Below are 16,580 nucleotides of genomic sequence, written 5' to 3' on the forward strand. Positions count from 1 at the left end.
CTTGGAATTTGAAATTAACTCAATGAAATTATTTTGAATTTGATTTGTAGAATGAATTTAAGTTGTAGAATCTTTAATATGGTTGTAATGGTGCAAAAATGTTGAAAATTGATAAAAAGGAGAAGACAAAGCGCGTGTACCACACTTTCCACCTAAAAAACTGGGTATACGTTTTGAGGGATCAATTCCACCTTAAAAAAGTCCGAGGGGGTGGGGTGGGGGGAATTAATTCCGATTAAAAAAGTATAGGGGTAATAGAACCTCCGCAAAGTTCAATATGCTCCACTGAAAATTTGGTTAAAGTTCAGGTATTTTCGTGGGTATTATCCCAATTATTTTTCTTTTATAGTTCTTGTTCTATTATTTTTTTCTTTGCCTTATTTTAATGATTCCCCAATTTCAGAAATTACGTATCATTAAGAAATTTAGGATGTTTGGAACAAAAAAAAAAATACAATTATTTGGAAAACATCAACTACCTATGCACATGTTTATCATTATTTCGAAATATTTCAAAACCTAACCACCCCTAAAAATACACTAACCTGATGAATTAATTATCACTATAGAACCAATATTAATCAAATAATCGAGGGGAAACACACAAAAATAAAATTGATGGAAAATTAGAAGAGAAGTCCCCCCACCCCCACCCCCACCCCCACCCCCCTCCCCCCCAAAAACACACACACACACACACAAAATCATACAAAATATTATGATTTTATGAACAGCCAAAAAGAAGGGAAAGAAAAGTAAAAAATCCCAAGTGTCAAAAGGCATATGAATAGTATGCCCAGCAAGCAAAAGCATATGATCAGGTACATCAGTACATCCATCCCATCTTAACCAATAACTTTAGATAGGGTTAAATGATAAGTATTTCATTTGTTGATTCAACTCATTTTTATCTGCTTAAATTCAAATCAAATCGTTCATTTACTACCATAATGAGTTTGAAGTGCACATATAGACAATTCAGGAACCACCATTTAAGTTAAATACGCGGTGTAATTTTTTTTAACAAGTTTATTCATTTTTAAATAAATTCAAACAAAGAATGTAGTTTCATATGACTAAAGTTCAATCATTTAAATCTCAAATTCAGACACATATTATAAAATTTAGCTACTTTAACGTGAATTTCAATCATACGTGAATGAATTTAGTTATATGAACTTCAATTATGTATGAAACTAGAAATATTTTCATTAAAGATATCTAAATGAATAAATATATAAAAAATATAATAGGTACAATCAAATTGCGATATCCAAATAATCTGCCCTTGAAATGTTTATTCCTGAGTCAAGGTTCCATCGAAAATAATATTTCTATTTATACAAAGTTTTTTTTCCTATCTATATAAAGTCGAGATAAGACTTGTGTACATTATACCGACCTTTTCATATTCGACTTATGAAATTAGATAGGGTTTGTTGTTGTTTAAAAGTTTACATGTAATGACAAAATATAAGGGTAGGGGAAAAAATAGTGGCATTAGGGAAAATAAATAGAAGATGAATGGCAATGAGTATAAAAGCATGAATATTGTGAAACCTGATATTCTTTACTTTTGCCTTATATTTGCTTTTCGGTGGCAGTACAATACTATTCTTCTCCTTCCTCTTTTACGGGACTTTGCTTTTCTTCACTTTAAAATCTGTTTTGACCGTTGTTTTCTCTCTCTTAATTCTCCCCACAAGCACAACGTCTCTCTGTTTTTTTCTTTTCTCTCTCACACAGTCAGTCACATACTTATCATCCACTGATCAAACTCCCACTTGGGTTCTTCTTACTTGCCCATTTTTTTGCCAGGTACATACAGTTTCATGCAGATTAGTACCACTTGCTTTTGTCTTCATTTTGGTTATTCGTGAAGTGCGTTTGGTAGGAAAATGCGAAAATCATGAAAGGAAGTTCAGTTTAATTTTGTGTGAGCTCCGTTTTTTTTTTTTTTTTCTTTTTATTGGTGATTTGGTAATATATATATTTTTTAGTTTATACCTTTCCTGGACGCGGCGCATAATGAGAACAACAGGCTGCCTTTTTACCTCCAAAATTAGTGTTTATTATGTGAATGGATGAAATTTCTGTGTTAGATTGTTGATTGTTATGACTGATTTGGAAAATGTTGAAATGGTTTTGTTTTATTTTTGTGATTTATTAGCTGAAAGCCTGAATATAATAAACCCAACTGCTATTTATTTGCTTTAATGCGGTGAGGGTACATTGCAAACTGAATTTTTACTTCTTGGAATTAATGGGTAAAGTGTAGTTTGCTTTACAAAAGCTTAGCTAGAGTATTTTGATTGTTTAGTTGGAATTTTGCTTTAATCCTTTTATAGACTGCTTACATAAGTTTGGTATTCTATAAACAGTCGCATTCTGTTCTTTCTTAATTATTGATGGCAATTTTTGTTTATATGATTTTTTTTTCTTTTTATAAAATTCAACATTTCCTGATATGGTCTTGATCTCTTGGAGTGCCTTGTTTTGTAGCCTTGCTTTCTTCACTCCTAGTATTTTTGTGAGTCGAGTGTCTATTGGAAACACAACCTCTCTGCCTCCCAAGGTAGGTAGGTAGGGGTAAGGTCTGTATACAAACTACCATTCCTAGACTCCACTTGTGGGATTACACTGGGTGTATTGTTGTTGTTGTATCTTGATCTCTTGGTGAGAAAGCATTTCAATTCCTTTAGACCACTGTTGCAAGTACTTTCAAGTTTCCTTTTTTTTTTTCTTCTGGCTTATTAACAAGGCAAAGAACCTAAATCTGTCATTGTTTACAATAATTGTATGCATATTGAATAGCTTACTTTTTGTTTCTTTTCTTGTTGGTTATATATATCTTATGATTCTCTCCGAAAATGGAACTTCTGAAACTCACTTTCTTGTTTTGAGCAGTTTGCTGGTTTCCATATGAATCTGGTGACCATATTAAGAGGACTTAATCTTCTTTCCTGTTTCGATTCAAGCCTGAAAAATTCTTAGGCTGTAAAGATTAGAAGAGAGAAAAAGCTAATTTGAGAGAAATGGGATGTTCTTCATCCAAGTTGGATGATGAAGAGGCTGTTCAGCTTTGTAAAGATCGAAAGAAGTTCATTAAACAAGCAGTGGAACAAAGGTTGCGGTTTGCTTCCGGGCACCTGGCTTATATTCATGCCATGGAAAGAGTTTCTGCTGCCCTTCGAGATTATGTTGAAGTCGATGAGCCTCGTGAGTTCTTGCTGGATTCTTTTAAAACTCCACCTTTTACACCCATTAAGAAAGTAAGTCCTGGTTTTATCTCTATAGAACCGAAATCTTTTTCCATAACACCCTTGAAGTCTGAACCAAAACCCAAATCGACGATAAAAATAAATTATCTTAGGTCAGGTGGGAATCCTGCTGTTTCTGTTGAAGAAAGACCTCAGTCACCTGAAACAGTTAGAGTCCAGGCATACTCCCCAGTGCATCAATATGGGATGGATGGTTTCTTTTCTATGCAATCCTCACCGATGAACTCTTCGTTTTTCCAATATTCCCCCAACAACAGGCCTAATTTGCCTCCCTCTTCACCACAAACATCATCACAGTGGGATTTTTTTTGGAATCCATTTTCTTCGCTAGATTATTATGGTTATCCTATGAGAAATAATTTCGAGCAAACAATTCTCGATGATGACAATGACGGGCTAAGACAAGTTAGGGAGCAAGAAGGAATTCCTGAACTAGAAGAAGAAACAGAGGTTGAAGAAACTGATCATGGGGAGGATGTGAAAGAGGAGAGGACTAAAGTAGCTCACCATTGTGATAAAGATGAGGTTATGGTGGAAGATGTCGATGATGATGATGATAGTGATGAGGAAGAAACCAACGATGAACATGAAAATGTTCCCTATATTCAAGAATTACTATCTAAGCCCAACCAAACCACAACAGTGGCAAAGACACAGAATGCAGGGCAACTTAGCAATAAGGAGACAGCAGTTGCTGATCCTGAAGCAAAAGAAGAAACACCTGGATTTACTGTTTATGTAAATAGAAGGCCTACAAGCATGTCAGAAGTTATTAAGGATCTTGAAAGTCAGTTTGTGATTGCTTGTAATTCTGCTAAAGAGGTGTCAACTGTGTTAGAAGCTATCAGGGCTCAGTACTCATTGCAATCGAGTGATCAGTCAGGTAAGGTGTTCACATGAAATGCTTCAAACACTTTTCTGATTTTCTTGTTCTTCATGACTATGCACCCCAAATAGGAAAATAAAGAGGGGATATATGAAGACATATATCATTACTTGTGGCATGGTGCTGCACGTGATAAAATGTATGCATGAAGTGGAAACAACAGTCACATTATTTTAGATGTTCAAGATCCAGGAGTTTTAGGTCCTTGCAGGTTTCCTAGTAGCATGGAAAATGCTAGTTTTTCTATTGCTTCTAATCTGGAGTTCTCTTTAAGGTCTCTTGCCAAAAGTAACTGATATATTCTGGGAGAAATGGGCAAGCTTCAGTAGAAAAGTATACAGTCGCATTGTTAGAAGAAACCGAGTTTCTTTGTGCAGGAACAATCTAATAACAAGAATTTCTTTTTCACTTTGAAGCTCAACGTTATTCCGAATTGATGTGCTTTCTATAGAAGTTTCTTTATGCCATTTTCTCGCGCAAACGATATAGAAGTCGACATTACTAGAAGCAGTGCCCATTTTTTCTGTTAAAACAAATTAGCCCATACTTATATTTCTAATTGTTATTTGGTCAAAGTTATGAAGTATTTATGTTTGGATGCTAATCTGCTTATTTTATTTGCAGCAATGAAAATGTTGAATCCAGTAGCTCTATTTCGCTCAGGGTCATCAAGATCATCCTCGTCGAGATTTTTGATCAATCCTTCAACTTTAAGAGATGAGGGTTATCAGAGCAGTAGTGACTTATCCGATGAATCTAGCATGTTATCAAGCAGTCATCAATCAACCTTGGATAGATTATATGCCTGGGAGAAAAAACTATATGAGGAAGTCAGGGTATGTTTCTGCTGCTAAAATAAAATTTAAGATATAAATCAATTTTGACTAGTTTCTGTCTAAAAATAGGATGAGACTCTAACCTATTGGAAAAAGAAGAATTTGAATATGACTCTTGAGCAAGAAGAATAATTATCACTGTTCATTCCAGAAATAACAGGAAAATGCAACGCACACTTGTACATATAGAATGATAGGGATGCATGAATTCCATTTGTTTAAGACCTGTTGAGAAGTAGAATGAATGAATATGACTCTTGAGCAAGAGTGATAATTATCATCGTTCATTCCAGAAATAACAGGAAATTATGGATAACGTGAAATTATGGCTAAATTAGAATTTCTTTGATCATGTTAATCTGACCTCCAAGCATGTTTCTCTAAGTGTCATTATCCTGTTAACGTAATTACTCTAAGATGTTGATCTGAACATGAGTTATTCACTATCATAATGTTTGACAGGCGGGTGAGCGGATCCGGTTAGCGTATGAGAAAAAGTTGGCTCAACTCAGGAATCTAGATGTGAGTGGAGCGGATCCTTCATCTGTGGATAAAATAAGAGCAGCCATTAGGAATCTGGATACCCAGATAAAGGTTTCAATCCACTCTGTTGAATCTATCTCAAGAAGGATTGAAACTTTAAGGGATGAAGAATTGCAGCCTCAGCTTTTAGAGTTAGTGCAAGGGTATGTATATGATATCCCTCTTGCTATTTTTAAACTCCCTGTACTAACCAACCATTCCAATGCCATGTTAATTTGCTCAAACTGTCATGTTCTTGACGCTGGACCCATATCTGTACATATGTACTATCTATGCTGTACGTACTCACATAATTGTATATATATGTTACCGAAAAAGATTTAAAAGAAAACTTGGGAAGTTCCTTTAATGATAGAATCAAGTAAGACATTTTACATTGATTTCTCTATTGAAAAAAACAGGTAAAGCATTTTACATTGTTAACAAGTTACTATCATAGATCATTATGTCAGTTTTTTAGTATAAGACAAGGGAACAACAAAGAGCTCCATCTATTAATTCTAAGTTGCTCTTAGCTGTCTATAGGGGTGGGCAAACGCGAGGTACGAGTCGGATAATGGGCGGATACAAAATAGTCATGTGAAAATGGATAAAATATCCGACCTGCTCATATATGGATAAAAATGGGTAAACCAATCTATATTGTCCATTGCTTCTTTTTAAGGTAAGCAATTTCTTCTTCTTTTTCTCTTTTTAGGGCCTGGTTGGTTTGAAGGAAAATATTTTCCTCGGAAGATGTTTTCCTAAAAATATTTTGCTTGAAAAATAAGTGGTTGGAAGTCGAGTCTCGAACGGCCGGGAGTCAAAGTTGGCCAGGATCAGAGTTGTGTCGAGGTTGAGAGACGGGTCTCGGGCCTAGTCAAGGTTAGGGTCGAGAGTCGGGTCCTAAGTCAAGATTGACAATCGGTGTCAAGGACGAAGTTAGGATCGGGTCCCAGGTCGAGGTTGGGAGTTGGGTTACAGTTTAGGTTGGGGAGTCGAGTCCTTGGTCAAGATTAAGTTCAAGTTAAGAGTTGGGTCCTTGGTGGGGGCTAAGAGTCTGTTTCCAAGTCGGAGTTGGGGTTTAGGTGAGGAGCCGAGTCCAATTTGAGGTCAAGGTGGGGAGTTAGTCCTGAGTTGGTAGTCGAGTCTTAGGTTCGAGTCGGGAGTTGGGACCTGTGTCAGGGTCCAAAGTCGGGTCCTAGGTTAAGGAGTCAGCTTCTGGGTTGAGGTCGAGAGTTGAGACTCGAGGTTGGGATTCTTAGGTCCTAGGTCAGGAGGTCGAATCCCAAGGTGGTGGGTCTAGGGTTGGGGTCGAGAGTTGGATCCCTAATTGAGTCTCTAAGGATGAGGTCAGGAGTCGGGGTCGAGAGAGTCCAGGTTCGAAATTGAGAGCTGAAGTCAAGAGTTTAGGTTGCAATTTGTGACTTGGGCCGGAGTCAGGATCGATAATCGAGTACGGTGTGGGGGTTGGAGTTAGGATTCATGTCCGAAGGTGGGGTTTTTGAGGTTGGGAGTTGGGGTCGGGATTCGAGAGTCGAGTCCCTGGTTTGGATTGAGGTCATGTCAGGAGTCGGGTCCTAGGACGTGGTTAGGAGTTCGGTCCCAAGTTGGGGTCGGGGTCCGGTTAAGGAGTCGGGTCCAGGTCAAGGTCGGGAGTCAGGTCTCGAGTCAATGTCGGAAGTCGAGTCCCAGGTTGGGAGTTGGGTCTTGAGTCAAGGTCAGGAGTCAGCTCCAGATCGGGATCGAGAGTTGAGACTCGGGGTTGGCATTTGGGTCCTGGGTTAGGAGGGAGAGGAGTCGGGTCCTAGGTAGGGGTCGGATCCCAAGGGTCTATGATTGGGGTCACACACAGCTTTCTCAATTTGTTTTTGTTAGTCAATTATTGGAGCTATAGTTTGACATCAATGTAACTAGTTGCTAAAATGATTCGAAGTGAGGTTTTTCCTGCTATCCATCATAAACTGTTATTTACTGCAATGTACTAAAAACTTACGATATAGCCCTCTTGATGGCAACAACAGGTTAGGAAAAATGTGGAAGGTTATGACAGAGTGCCACCAAATGCAGAAGCGTACTCTAGATGAAGCCAAGCTCTTACTAGCTGGCACACCTTCGAAGAAGTCTGGGATAAGGAAGTACACAGTCATGTCACCTTCTGAACCTCACAGGCTTGCCCGTTCTGCTGCTAACCTTGAGATGGAACTCAGAAATTGGAGAGCCTGTTTCGAGTCATGGATCGTTTCTCAGCGATCATACTTGCATGCTTTAGCAAGCTGGCTTTTACGCTGTGCTCGTTCAGATTCTGATGCATCAAAATTTCCCTTCTCTCCTCGTCGTCCAACAGGAGCTCCACCAATATTCAGCATTTGTATCCAATGGTCCAGGTTGTTAGATTCCGTCCGGGAGACACCAGTGCTTGAAGGACTGGATTTTTTCGCAGCAGGAGTAGGCTCACTCTACGCACAACAACTAAAGGAAGATTCCCGCCGGACTCCTGGTGGGTCAAAGAGTCATGGTGGAGAATCTGTTGGGAAGATGGAGATTGTGGAAGTTGGACAGCTTGATGAGGAAATAATGACAGCAGAAAAGATGGCGGAGGTCGCCATTAGAGTACTATGTGCAGGAATGTCAGTTGCTCTTAGCTCACTCACAGAGTTTGCCATAGCTTCAGCTGATGGGTATACCGATTTGCTAAAGAATTGTGAGAATATCAAACAGCCACAAAATGCAATGTAATTTACGTTAAAATATTAGGTTAGAATAGGAAGGAATGTGCAATGTAAATTATATGTTGAGTAACTTGAGAAGTTCCTTGATATTTACTACTATTACTTAGTATTCAATCTGGGGCTTCTGATTATGCAGAACACAGAAGGAATAGAAAGTGTAAATGGCTTTCTTTTATCTAAATAGTTGTAGATTCTAATCTACACCAACTTCTCAGGAAGGAATAATCTCATTAATAACCAAACCAAGTAAGCATTCAGGTTCTTACAACTGGATGTTGTTGTTGTTGGGTTGGCTTTGCATATCAGGTTCTGACTAGACAGACATGTGGAGAGCAGTTTGATTAGCGTGTACTCCAAACGTGGTAATAAAATGTGGTTCCTTCGAATTCTTTGAGGCCGCAATAGCATTGTTCATGAAATGATGAGAAGGATGCTTTTTCTTGGAGATCGTTTTGATAGATGGCTTGTTAGAAAGTGGGAGAATTGCATTGGCAAATTTTTTTTGATAAAATGCCAGGTAAGAAAAATGACTTCTTGGAATGCCATGATTAATAGGTATTTGGCATTCAATGTAACGAGAAGATGGGAAATTCAGTGATAGTCGGGTATGTAGTGATATTCCGATATGTGTTGTTCAATCACACATGAAAACAAATGGGCTTGATTCTGCATGCTGATATTGGGTCTTAAGCCTAATTTCTTACTGCACTTCCAGGATTGCCAACTCAATAAAGGCAGGTGGGCTGCTTTCTGAAATAGCCAAGAATATAAACTACATGGTTTACTGAGTACAGTGTTGATTGAAAAATGCGAGAAAATTTTTTCGAGCTATACCTAAGAAGAGGGTGGGGTGGGTGGGGTATTTGATGGCAATGACACTTAATATATGATGAAAACTGAATATGGGCTTGAACCAACAGTTGAACATTATGGTTGTTTGATTGCCATTCTTGGCCGAAATGGGCATCAAATTAGTGCAGAAACAACTGTCTTATATTCTCGTTTCAAGTATGTATGTTGTAACAGGACAATGGAGCAAAATTTCACAGATAAGACAAAGCTCAATGGAGCACAAAAATTAAAGGTTTGCTTCATGATTTCATGGTATGTGATAAATCACATCTTAATAATGAGGAAATATACGTCAAGCTCAAAGAGATGAAGGAGAAATTGAGGTGCGCGGAACATGTAGCAGACACAAGCAAAGTTCTGTTGTACATTGGAAGGGGAGAAGGAATAGGAAGCTGAGTTGGAGAATCCCAGTGAGAGGTTGGGTGTTGCTTTCGGTCTGATTAATGTTAAGCCTGGAACTCCAACTCACATAGTTAAAAGCCTCAGTGTTTCCAATGATCGCCATGGAGTTATGAAACTATCATCTAAAATCCAGGAGAGTGAGATAGTTGTAAGAGAAAAAAACAGTTGTTTTCATCATTTCAAGAATTGGGGTCATGTTCATGCAGATTATTGGTGAATTCAAGCGCTGATCTTCTGGTAAAAACATTTGATAATCAAGCCTCCTTTCTCATTACTCCTATCAGGAAAACAATGTATACGGGTATCCCTTTTCTACTGTAAATGTGGTTTGATCATTTGCTGGGTGAGGTATTAAACTCTGCATTATTAGTCAGGTTTTTTATTTCTCTCTGTTATTTATGTCGAATTCAATACACTGTACATCCAGATTCTATAATAAAGAACCAAATCCTACATTATAATCCGTGTATATTTTATCTGTGAACCAATAAACCTACTAGTAAGTAACTGCACTGATGCCTTATTCGTTATATGGTTTCAGAATATCAGAAGAATCACGGCACACTGAAATTTCACTTAATGGTAAAAATTTCCAGGACTCAACTGCAATTATCTTGTAAGCATTACAACACGGGGCAAAGTTGCCGCCTCTCCATCATGCAAGCTGACAGTATAAGTTTTGTGTATGATCAAATCTCAACAGATTTTACTACAGAAGCATCATTTATCGTCTATATAGTAAAGAAGAAACTTTTCAAGAAGCATCATAAGCTTTGTATGATGTAAAGTAGATCAAGCCTGACTAAGGTTAGAACACTCGGGGCATTGAAAGTGTCCTCTAGCTCGACATTTAGTGCAAGAAGACGATCCTACTTTTGATTTGTCCTCCAAAAGAATGGAACTGAAAGGTCCTCCTTTAATAGTACCAGTTCCCTTGCAGCTTGAACATGCTATGAGTCTCAAATCTCCACATCTTTTGCACATCCCCAGTGAACTGTTCATAGGAAGAAAAAAAATGCAGCAAAACAGTGTACCCCCCCTTTCTCTAAAAAGACTAATACTCTATGCATTATGTAAGTAAAACAAAAAGCAGTTAGGTTCTTGATGATCAAATAAGAGCTATGAACAATAATTCGGTGAGTCCAAGTTGTATACACTAATATTCAGATCACTTATAAGGTAATTTCTTTTATAACCGAGAAATTCCAGAGGCAGTGTCACACAGTTCGAAACCCGATGAATAATTGATCTGTCCCTCTATCCTCCTTCCCTCAAATACTATTCCCTCCATACCAATTTAACTGTCTTTCTTTCCTTTTTTCGTATGTTTTTAAAGAGTGTCTCTTTCTATATTCAGTAAGTTTTCTCATTCCAACATCCTAACACGCAAGTTTAAAACCACAATATTTAAAATACTACATACACCTTTAATTTAAGACTATATGATCCAAAAGTGTTAAACTTTGTGTTTAGTCAATCCAAGACACTTAAATTGACACAGAGGTAATAGTAGTCTTTTGTGTGCAACAGAATGACGTGTAGTTAATCCACACATAAGGTAATTGGAGTAGTATTAGTTAGTAACATGATAAAACTGGTCCTATTCGAAGCCAAAAGTTTCTGATGATGTGTAACAATTCAATCCTTATATATGCAGTACAGTATTAATTTACTCAAATCCTAAGTCATTCAGGTGTTTATATGGATAAGTAGTGATGGGTGGATAGTACCTGCGCTGAGAAATAGAGATGAAGGAATCAATTTTGGGAGCATAAACAGTGGCGGCAAGTAGTAAACCACCCACTCCAAATCCTGCTATTTCACTTGCTGTTATGTGTTCAAACATTTTTCCTCTTTTTTCTGCTAAATGGAGTCAATGTATGGCTCAGCTGAGCAAATATAACGAGATGATGTTATGTGGAAAAGCATGGCTCTCTCTTATCCCCACCAATATAATGGATAACATATTTGGGGTTTATGTTCTGTATAATAAATGTCACTACTATTTTCTTTTTCACTTAAGGGTGTGTTTGGTATGATAGGAAATGTTTTTCATGGAAAATATTTTTATGAAAAATATTTTTGTTGGTGTTTGTCCGGACTTTCTTATCATAATTGGATTTTTCTTTAGGTACCATAATTGAGTTTTCCTTTAGGAAAAGGAAAACCTAAATTCTTCATATTTGGCTAATCCTTATTCTTATATGAAAAAGTTATAGACTCTATAAATAGAGACACCTTTCTTCTAGTTTATTAGCATCCACAATGTAGATCTAGGGGTTTGAGAGTTTCGTTTGGGGAGACTTTGTGAGACACAAGTGTTGCAGTATCACTTGTGTGAACCTCTTTTTATTCTGAGTGAATTGTGTGAGGTTATCTCTCTTGACAGTTTGTACTCTCTTTTATATAGTGAATTGCTCATCTCCTTTTGTGGATGTAGGTCGATTGACCGAACCACGTTAAATTCTTGTCTCTTTTAATGTATTTCTAGTTTATCTTCTTATGTGGCGTCTTTCGAGGTTTGTTTTGCTAGTTTCCACATGACACCTGATTATTTCGGTCCTAACAAGTGGTATCAAAGCGAGGTTAAATCGGGTGTTCATCTTGGCGGATTCAGTTTTAGTCGCAACCTATTTGACGATAATGAAGATTTTGGTTTGAGAAATTTTATCAGAGTGTTACTCTGTGTAGAGACAAAAATTTAATGGAGGAAATTTTAGAGATGGAGATTGAATTTGATGAAGACTATATGAAGAAGGTGGATCAAATTTATTTTATCAGAAATTCAGGTCAAGGGGGAGAATTGTTGGTGTTTGTCCTGACTTTCTTACCATGATTAGGTTTTCCTTTAGGTACCATAATTGAGTTTCCCTTTAGGAAAAGGAAAACCTATATTCTCCATATTTGGCTAATCTTTATTCTTATAGGAAAAGGTTATAGACTCTATAAATAGAGGCTCCTTTCTTCTAGTTTATTAGCATCCACAATGTAGATCTAGGGGTTTGAGAGTTTCATTTGGGGGGAGACTTTGTGAGACACAAGTGTTGCAGTATCACTTGTGTGAACCTCTTTTTATTCTAAGTGAATTGTGTGAGGTTGTCTCTCTTGACAGTTTGTACTCTCTTTTATATAGTGAATTGCTCATCTCCTTTTGTGGATGTAGGTCGATTGACCGAACCACGTTAAATTCTTGTGTCTCTTTTAGTGTATTTCTCATTTATCTTCTTACGTGGCGTCTTTCGAGGTTTATTTTGCTAATTTTCGTATGACACCTGATTTTTTCGATCTTAACAGTTTTTATAGAAAATAAGTTGATTTTCTACTTATTTTCTCATGTTTGGTTGGAGGGTGAAAAATATTTTTCAAAAAATATTTTATGGTGTTTGGTTGGTGAATAGAAAATATTTTTCTAAAAAATGTTTTTAGTTTTTTGATTGGTTAGAGAAAAAAATATTTTTTGAAAAATACTACTAAACAATTAACTAGTATATCAGACAACTCAATATTCTTTTGGAACTAATTTAAGCATAGCAAATAATACCAATATCGAGTATCAAAATATTATAAGACGCTAAACTATTACTTACATAATTCAAGCTTCCTAATCAATTCCCACAAATGCACAAAAGAGAGAAGTTTGGAAGCAAATACACGATACATTATCAAAAACAAAAGAAAAGAGAGAAGTTTGAAAGCAAATACACGATACATTATCAAAAATAAAAGCGTACAACTAATAGTTGCTTCCAAATCCTATAAAGCTAAACCAACCAATAGGTGTCACTATTGTTGTTGCTTGAATCGTTCCAACCACACTTTACGAAGATTTTGATTTTTGATCATGAATGCCTTAGCTAAAGTGTCGCTTTGCACAATAATCAAAAGCATCACCGAGGAACTCTTCATTATAACCTTCTATTGCCATAACTTCTTCATACAACTTTGTCACATCTAGACGACTATCAACCATTCTACCAATTGCCGTTGTCACTTCTCCAAACTTTATTGATATATCACCTGGGACATCGTGCGCCTCAAAAGAATGTTTTCTTTTGCGACTTGCCTTGATTTGAGAAACTTCAGTTACTTGTACATCCTTTTCGATAGATGGTCCTTCAAGTTCATTATCATTATCTTTCTCAGAAAAATTATCAAAATCTATATCTTCAAATGATTTAGCACAATCTCCCCTAGCCCGATCATTTTCACACACAAGAGATATTTTATCAAATATTTTAATTTTTTTGTTGATGAACTTGTCATGATTGGGATGTGCCTGCAATACAAATATTAGAGAAAATTTGGTATCAAATTTATTTGGTTCTAATATGTTAATGTAACATAAACAGACCGTTACAAGTACAATAACTAATTGTTAGTAACGTATCAGTGTAATAAGACACAATGCAAATTGCAGATCGCAACGCCCATCAATCCTACTGCTAAAGCAATAGTGTCGCACCAAAGACAACAACACAACAACAACATACCTAGTGTATTCCCACATAGTGGGGTCTAGGGAGAGTAGAGCGTACGCAGACCATACCACTACCTCCGAATAAGTAGAGAGACTGTTTTCGATAGACCCCAGCTTAGGACCGATAACAGTATAGAAAATCATAAAACATAAATGTTTATAGACTAGTACAGTATGCAAAATAAACTAACATAGACTAGTACAGTATGTAAAATAAACTAACACCGGTATCCCTGTCTTATTCATTGTATTGATTGATGAAAATATAAAGGAACTCAACACATATAAATAGTAATACAAGAATTGACCAACTTCTTCTCCTGAAAACTAGTTGGATGGTAAATATACATACCAATATACCGCACAATCAGTTCCCCATATCTATATGATGGATCAGACTGTACACTATCCAATAGTATGAAAGATTATTCACAATTATCCACCCACAGAAAGTAGCATTAGGATTAAAATCTTTTTAAAAGAATGGTAAGAATTCTTAACATATGCACAGTAGAAATTAACGATTTAAGCTTTTTCTGTTATGAACTCCTTGTTCTTTACAAAACACTAAAGAAAAGAGAAAAACTTGGCATAACGATTTGCACAAAATTCTATTTTCTATTTCAGGGAGAGCAGAACCTAAATTTTAGGCTTATCGCTGAAATTCAACAATCGAAAAACAATCACTGATTTGAACTATAGTTAAGTATCCATATGACACGGGTGCAGGAAGAAGAACCAATGTTCTCATGCTGTATATATAAAGTACAATTGCACTGCATGGTTCTTATACATATTTAGGCACCAGGAAAACAAAGAATTTTTGCTCCGTGTTCACAAAGTGAAAAGTAGGTACACTCTGTTACAAGAAATTTGTATTCTATTATCAATCATGAACATTATAAAGTTAGAGTAAACATTTCACACATACACCAACTACATATATTGTGTTGTAGTTTAATCCTTTTATCTGAAGCCTTATTGAAAAACAACTCAGCTGCATATATTGTCCCATATTAGAAAACTTCCAAATCACAGAATCATAGTCTGGTGCCACATTTTTTGGGAGATATTCTTTTACTTTTACCACCATGGAGCTCATCACCGATTCAATCACCTCTTTTGATATTTGTAAGCACCATCAAGAATTGAGCTAAAAGTACTAAAGGTAGGATCAATACATTTCCTACACATATCATTTAAATAACCAAATGCAGCTTCAAAATCTCCTATCTTGGAGTAACTGTCTATAAGTAGATTATACATAACAGGACTACAGACCCTCTTGTCTAGAATACGAACAATTTGCTCAAATTTCTTATCTTTACAAAGCATCAGAGCAATTAAAGACCATGTAATCATATTCTCCTGAACCCCATTATGAATAATCGAACCATAACAACACCAACCCAGTCTTAACTCATTCTTACTAAGCAAGCAGTAAACATAACCATAAAAAACTAAAATATACCAGTTTCAGGTAAAACATAACCAATCAGATTCTTCAAAAAAGCTACCAGTTCCAAGTAAAACAAAGAAGAAAAGCAAGGAAATAATCGTTAGCTCGCCACACTGAAATGTACACACAATTTTATTCAACAAAATAAAGTAATAGAACTACCAATCATCATAAAAGAAATCAGTACAAGGTAAAGAAAATAAGCACATTTTACCTGAATATGGACCACATAGGCTTTGGAACTGCCGTAATCATCTTCAAGTTGTCATCCCATCCAAGACCACTTTTGTTTAGTAGAGTTTGGATTGTACTCCAAGTGTTTTTTATTGTTTTAAGATGATTCTCCACATGCTTAGATGAACAATCCATTCCTATTTATTCGTTAATGACATTTGAAACACGATTAAACGAGCTGGCCTTAAACTGATTTGTCAATTTATTCCCTTGCTTTACTTCATCAGCTAGAATCTCCAACATCAAATATTCCATTGATTTTGACCACCTAAACTGCTTCTCTCCTTCCCCCCCATAATTTACTGTTACAAATCAAGAAACTACGTGAATAATTCATACTCAATAGAACACAAATACAAATTAGCAGAAACCTGTGAACTCTACCTATACTAAAGAAAAAGAGCAGTAAAAAGAACTCTTAAAGTTAATAGAAAAACAATAATGAGCCATAGGAGTATTTCTTTCATACAGGATCTGCCCAACTACTACAACAAGATGAAAAGAATAAGAAAATATCAAAAGCAAAAACAAGCAGCATTATCTATTTAGCTATCAAAGTTTCTTAATACACAAAAGTCCCTTATTCCTCCGCCTTTCATAATTTATAAACATGGCATGAGCAATTGCATCTCTTTTTTATGATCATTGTCTAGCTTCTTCACGCCTTTATCTTTGTGTTTGATAGCTTTGACTTCCTTGAGAATTTTGAGTAATTTGAACATTTTGAGGTTGAATTACTGCTTCAACATCTACTTCTTGTATTATCATGTCATTTGTCTCCAAATCAACTATGTGATTATGTAAAATGTGCGACGCTAATACCATATTCACTTATGTCTTAAAGTCCCAAAAAGGTTCATTGTCAATCACACGAAATCGTCTCTTTAGAATAGCAAAAG

The 16,580-nt window shown here is 36.3% G+C and overlaps 2 protein-coding genes and 1 pseudogene across 3 annotated transcripts; 1 reads left to right on the forward strand and 2 right to left on the reverse strand.

Moving 5' to 3' along the window:
- Window positions 1-1,565: 1,565 nt before the first annotated feature.
- On the forward strand, window positions 1,566-8,475 carry LOC107878132 (protein ROLLING AND ERECT LEAF 2). Of its 2 annotated transcripts, none has more exons than XM_016725032.2 (5): window positions 1,566-1,818; window positions 2,908-4,164; window positions 4,792-5,003; window positions 5,466-5,689; window positions 7,550-8,475. In XM_016725032.2, the coding sequence occupies exons 2-5, from the start codon at window positions 3,036-3,038 to the stop codon at window positions 8,262-8,264; spliced, it is 2,280 nt and encodes a 759-aa protein (XP_016580518.2). In that variant the 5' UTR covers window positions 1,566-1,818; window positions 2,908-3,035; the 3' UTR covers window positions 8,265-8,475. The 2 variants fall into 2 exon arrangements, with proteins under 2 accessions (XP_016580518.2, XP_016580519.2); XM_016725033.2 differs by having other exon boundaries at window positions 1,571-1,936.
- A 1,616-nt stretch (window positions 8,476-10,091) lies between these two features.
- On the reverse strand, window positions 10,092-11,472 carry LOC107878136. The gene is made up of 2 exons (XM_016725036.2): window positions 11,242-11,472; window positions 10,092-10,505 (listed from the first exon to the last, which is right to left on the reverse strand). The coding sequence occupies exons 1-2, from the start codon at window positions 11,355-11,357 to the stop codon at window positions 10,304-10,306; spliced, it is 318 nt and encodes a 105-aa protein (XP_016580522.1). The 5' UTR covers window positions 11,358-11,472; the 3' UTR covers window positions 10,092-10,303.
- A 1,708-nt stretch (window positions 11,473-13,180) lies between these two features.
- On the reverse strand, window positions 13,181-15,976 carry LOC107876671 (annotated as a pseudogene).
- Between the last annotated feature and the right edge of the window lie 604 nt (window positions 15,977-16,580).

Source organism: Capsicum annuum, chromosome 7, assembly GCF_002878395.1.
Source record: "Capsicum annuum cultivar UCD-10X-F1 chromosome 7, UCD10Xv1.1, whole genome shotgun sequence".
NCBI lineage: Eukaryota > Viridiplantae > Streptophyta > Magnoliopsida > Solanales > Solanaceae > Capsicum > Capsicum annuum.

Excerpts from the sequence above, each read along its gene's own strand:
- LOC107878132 (XM_016725032.2), top strand. The coding sequence starts at position 3,036 with ATGGGATGTTCTTCATCCAAGTTGGATGATGAAGAGGCTGTTCAGCTT. Across the intron at positions 4,165-4,791 it reads GCAATCGAGTGATCAGTCAG|CAATGAAAATGTTGAATCCA; the intron begins GTAAGGTGTTCA and ends TTTTATTTGCAG. Across the intron at positions 5,690-7,549 it reads CTTTTAGAGTTAGTGCAAGG|GTTAGGAAAAATGTGGAAGG; the intron begins GTATGTATATGA and ends TGGCAACAACAG.
- LOC107878136 (XM_016725036.2), bottom strand. The coding sequence starts at position 11,357 with ATGTTTGAACACATAACAGCAAGTGAAATAGCAGGATTTGGAGTGGGT. Across the intron at positions 10,506-11,241 it reads ATCTCTATTTCTCAGCGCAG|TTCACTGGGGATGTGCAAAA; the intron begins GTACTATCCACC and ends TCCTATGAACAG.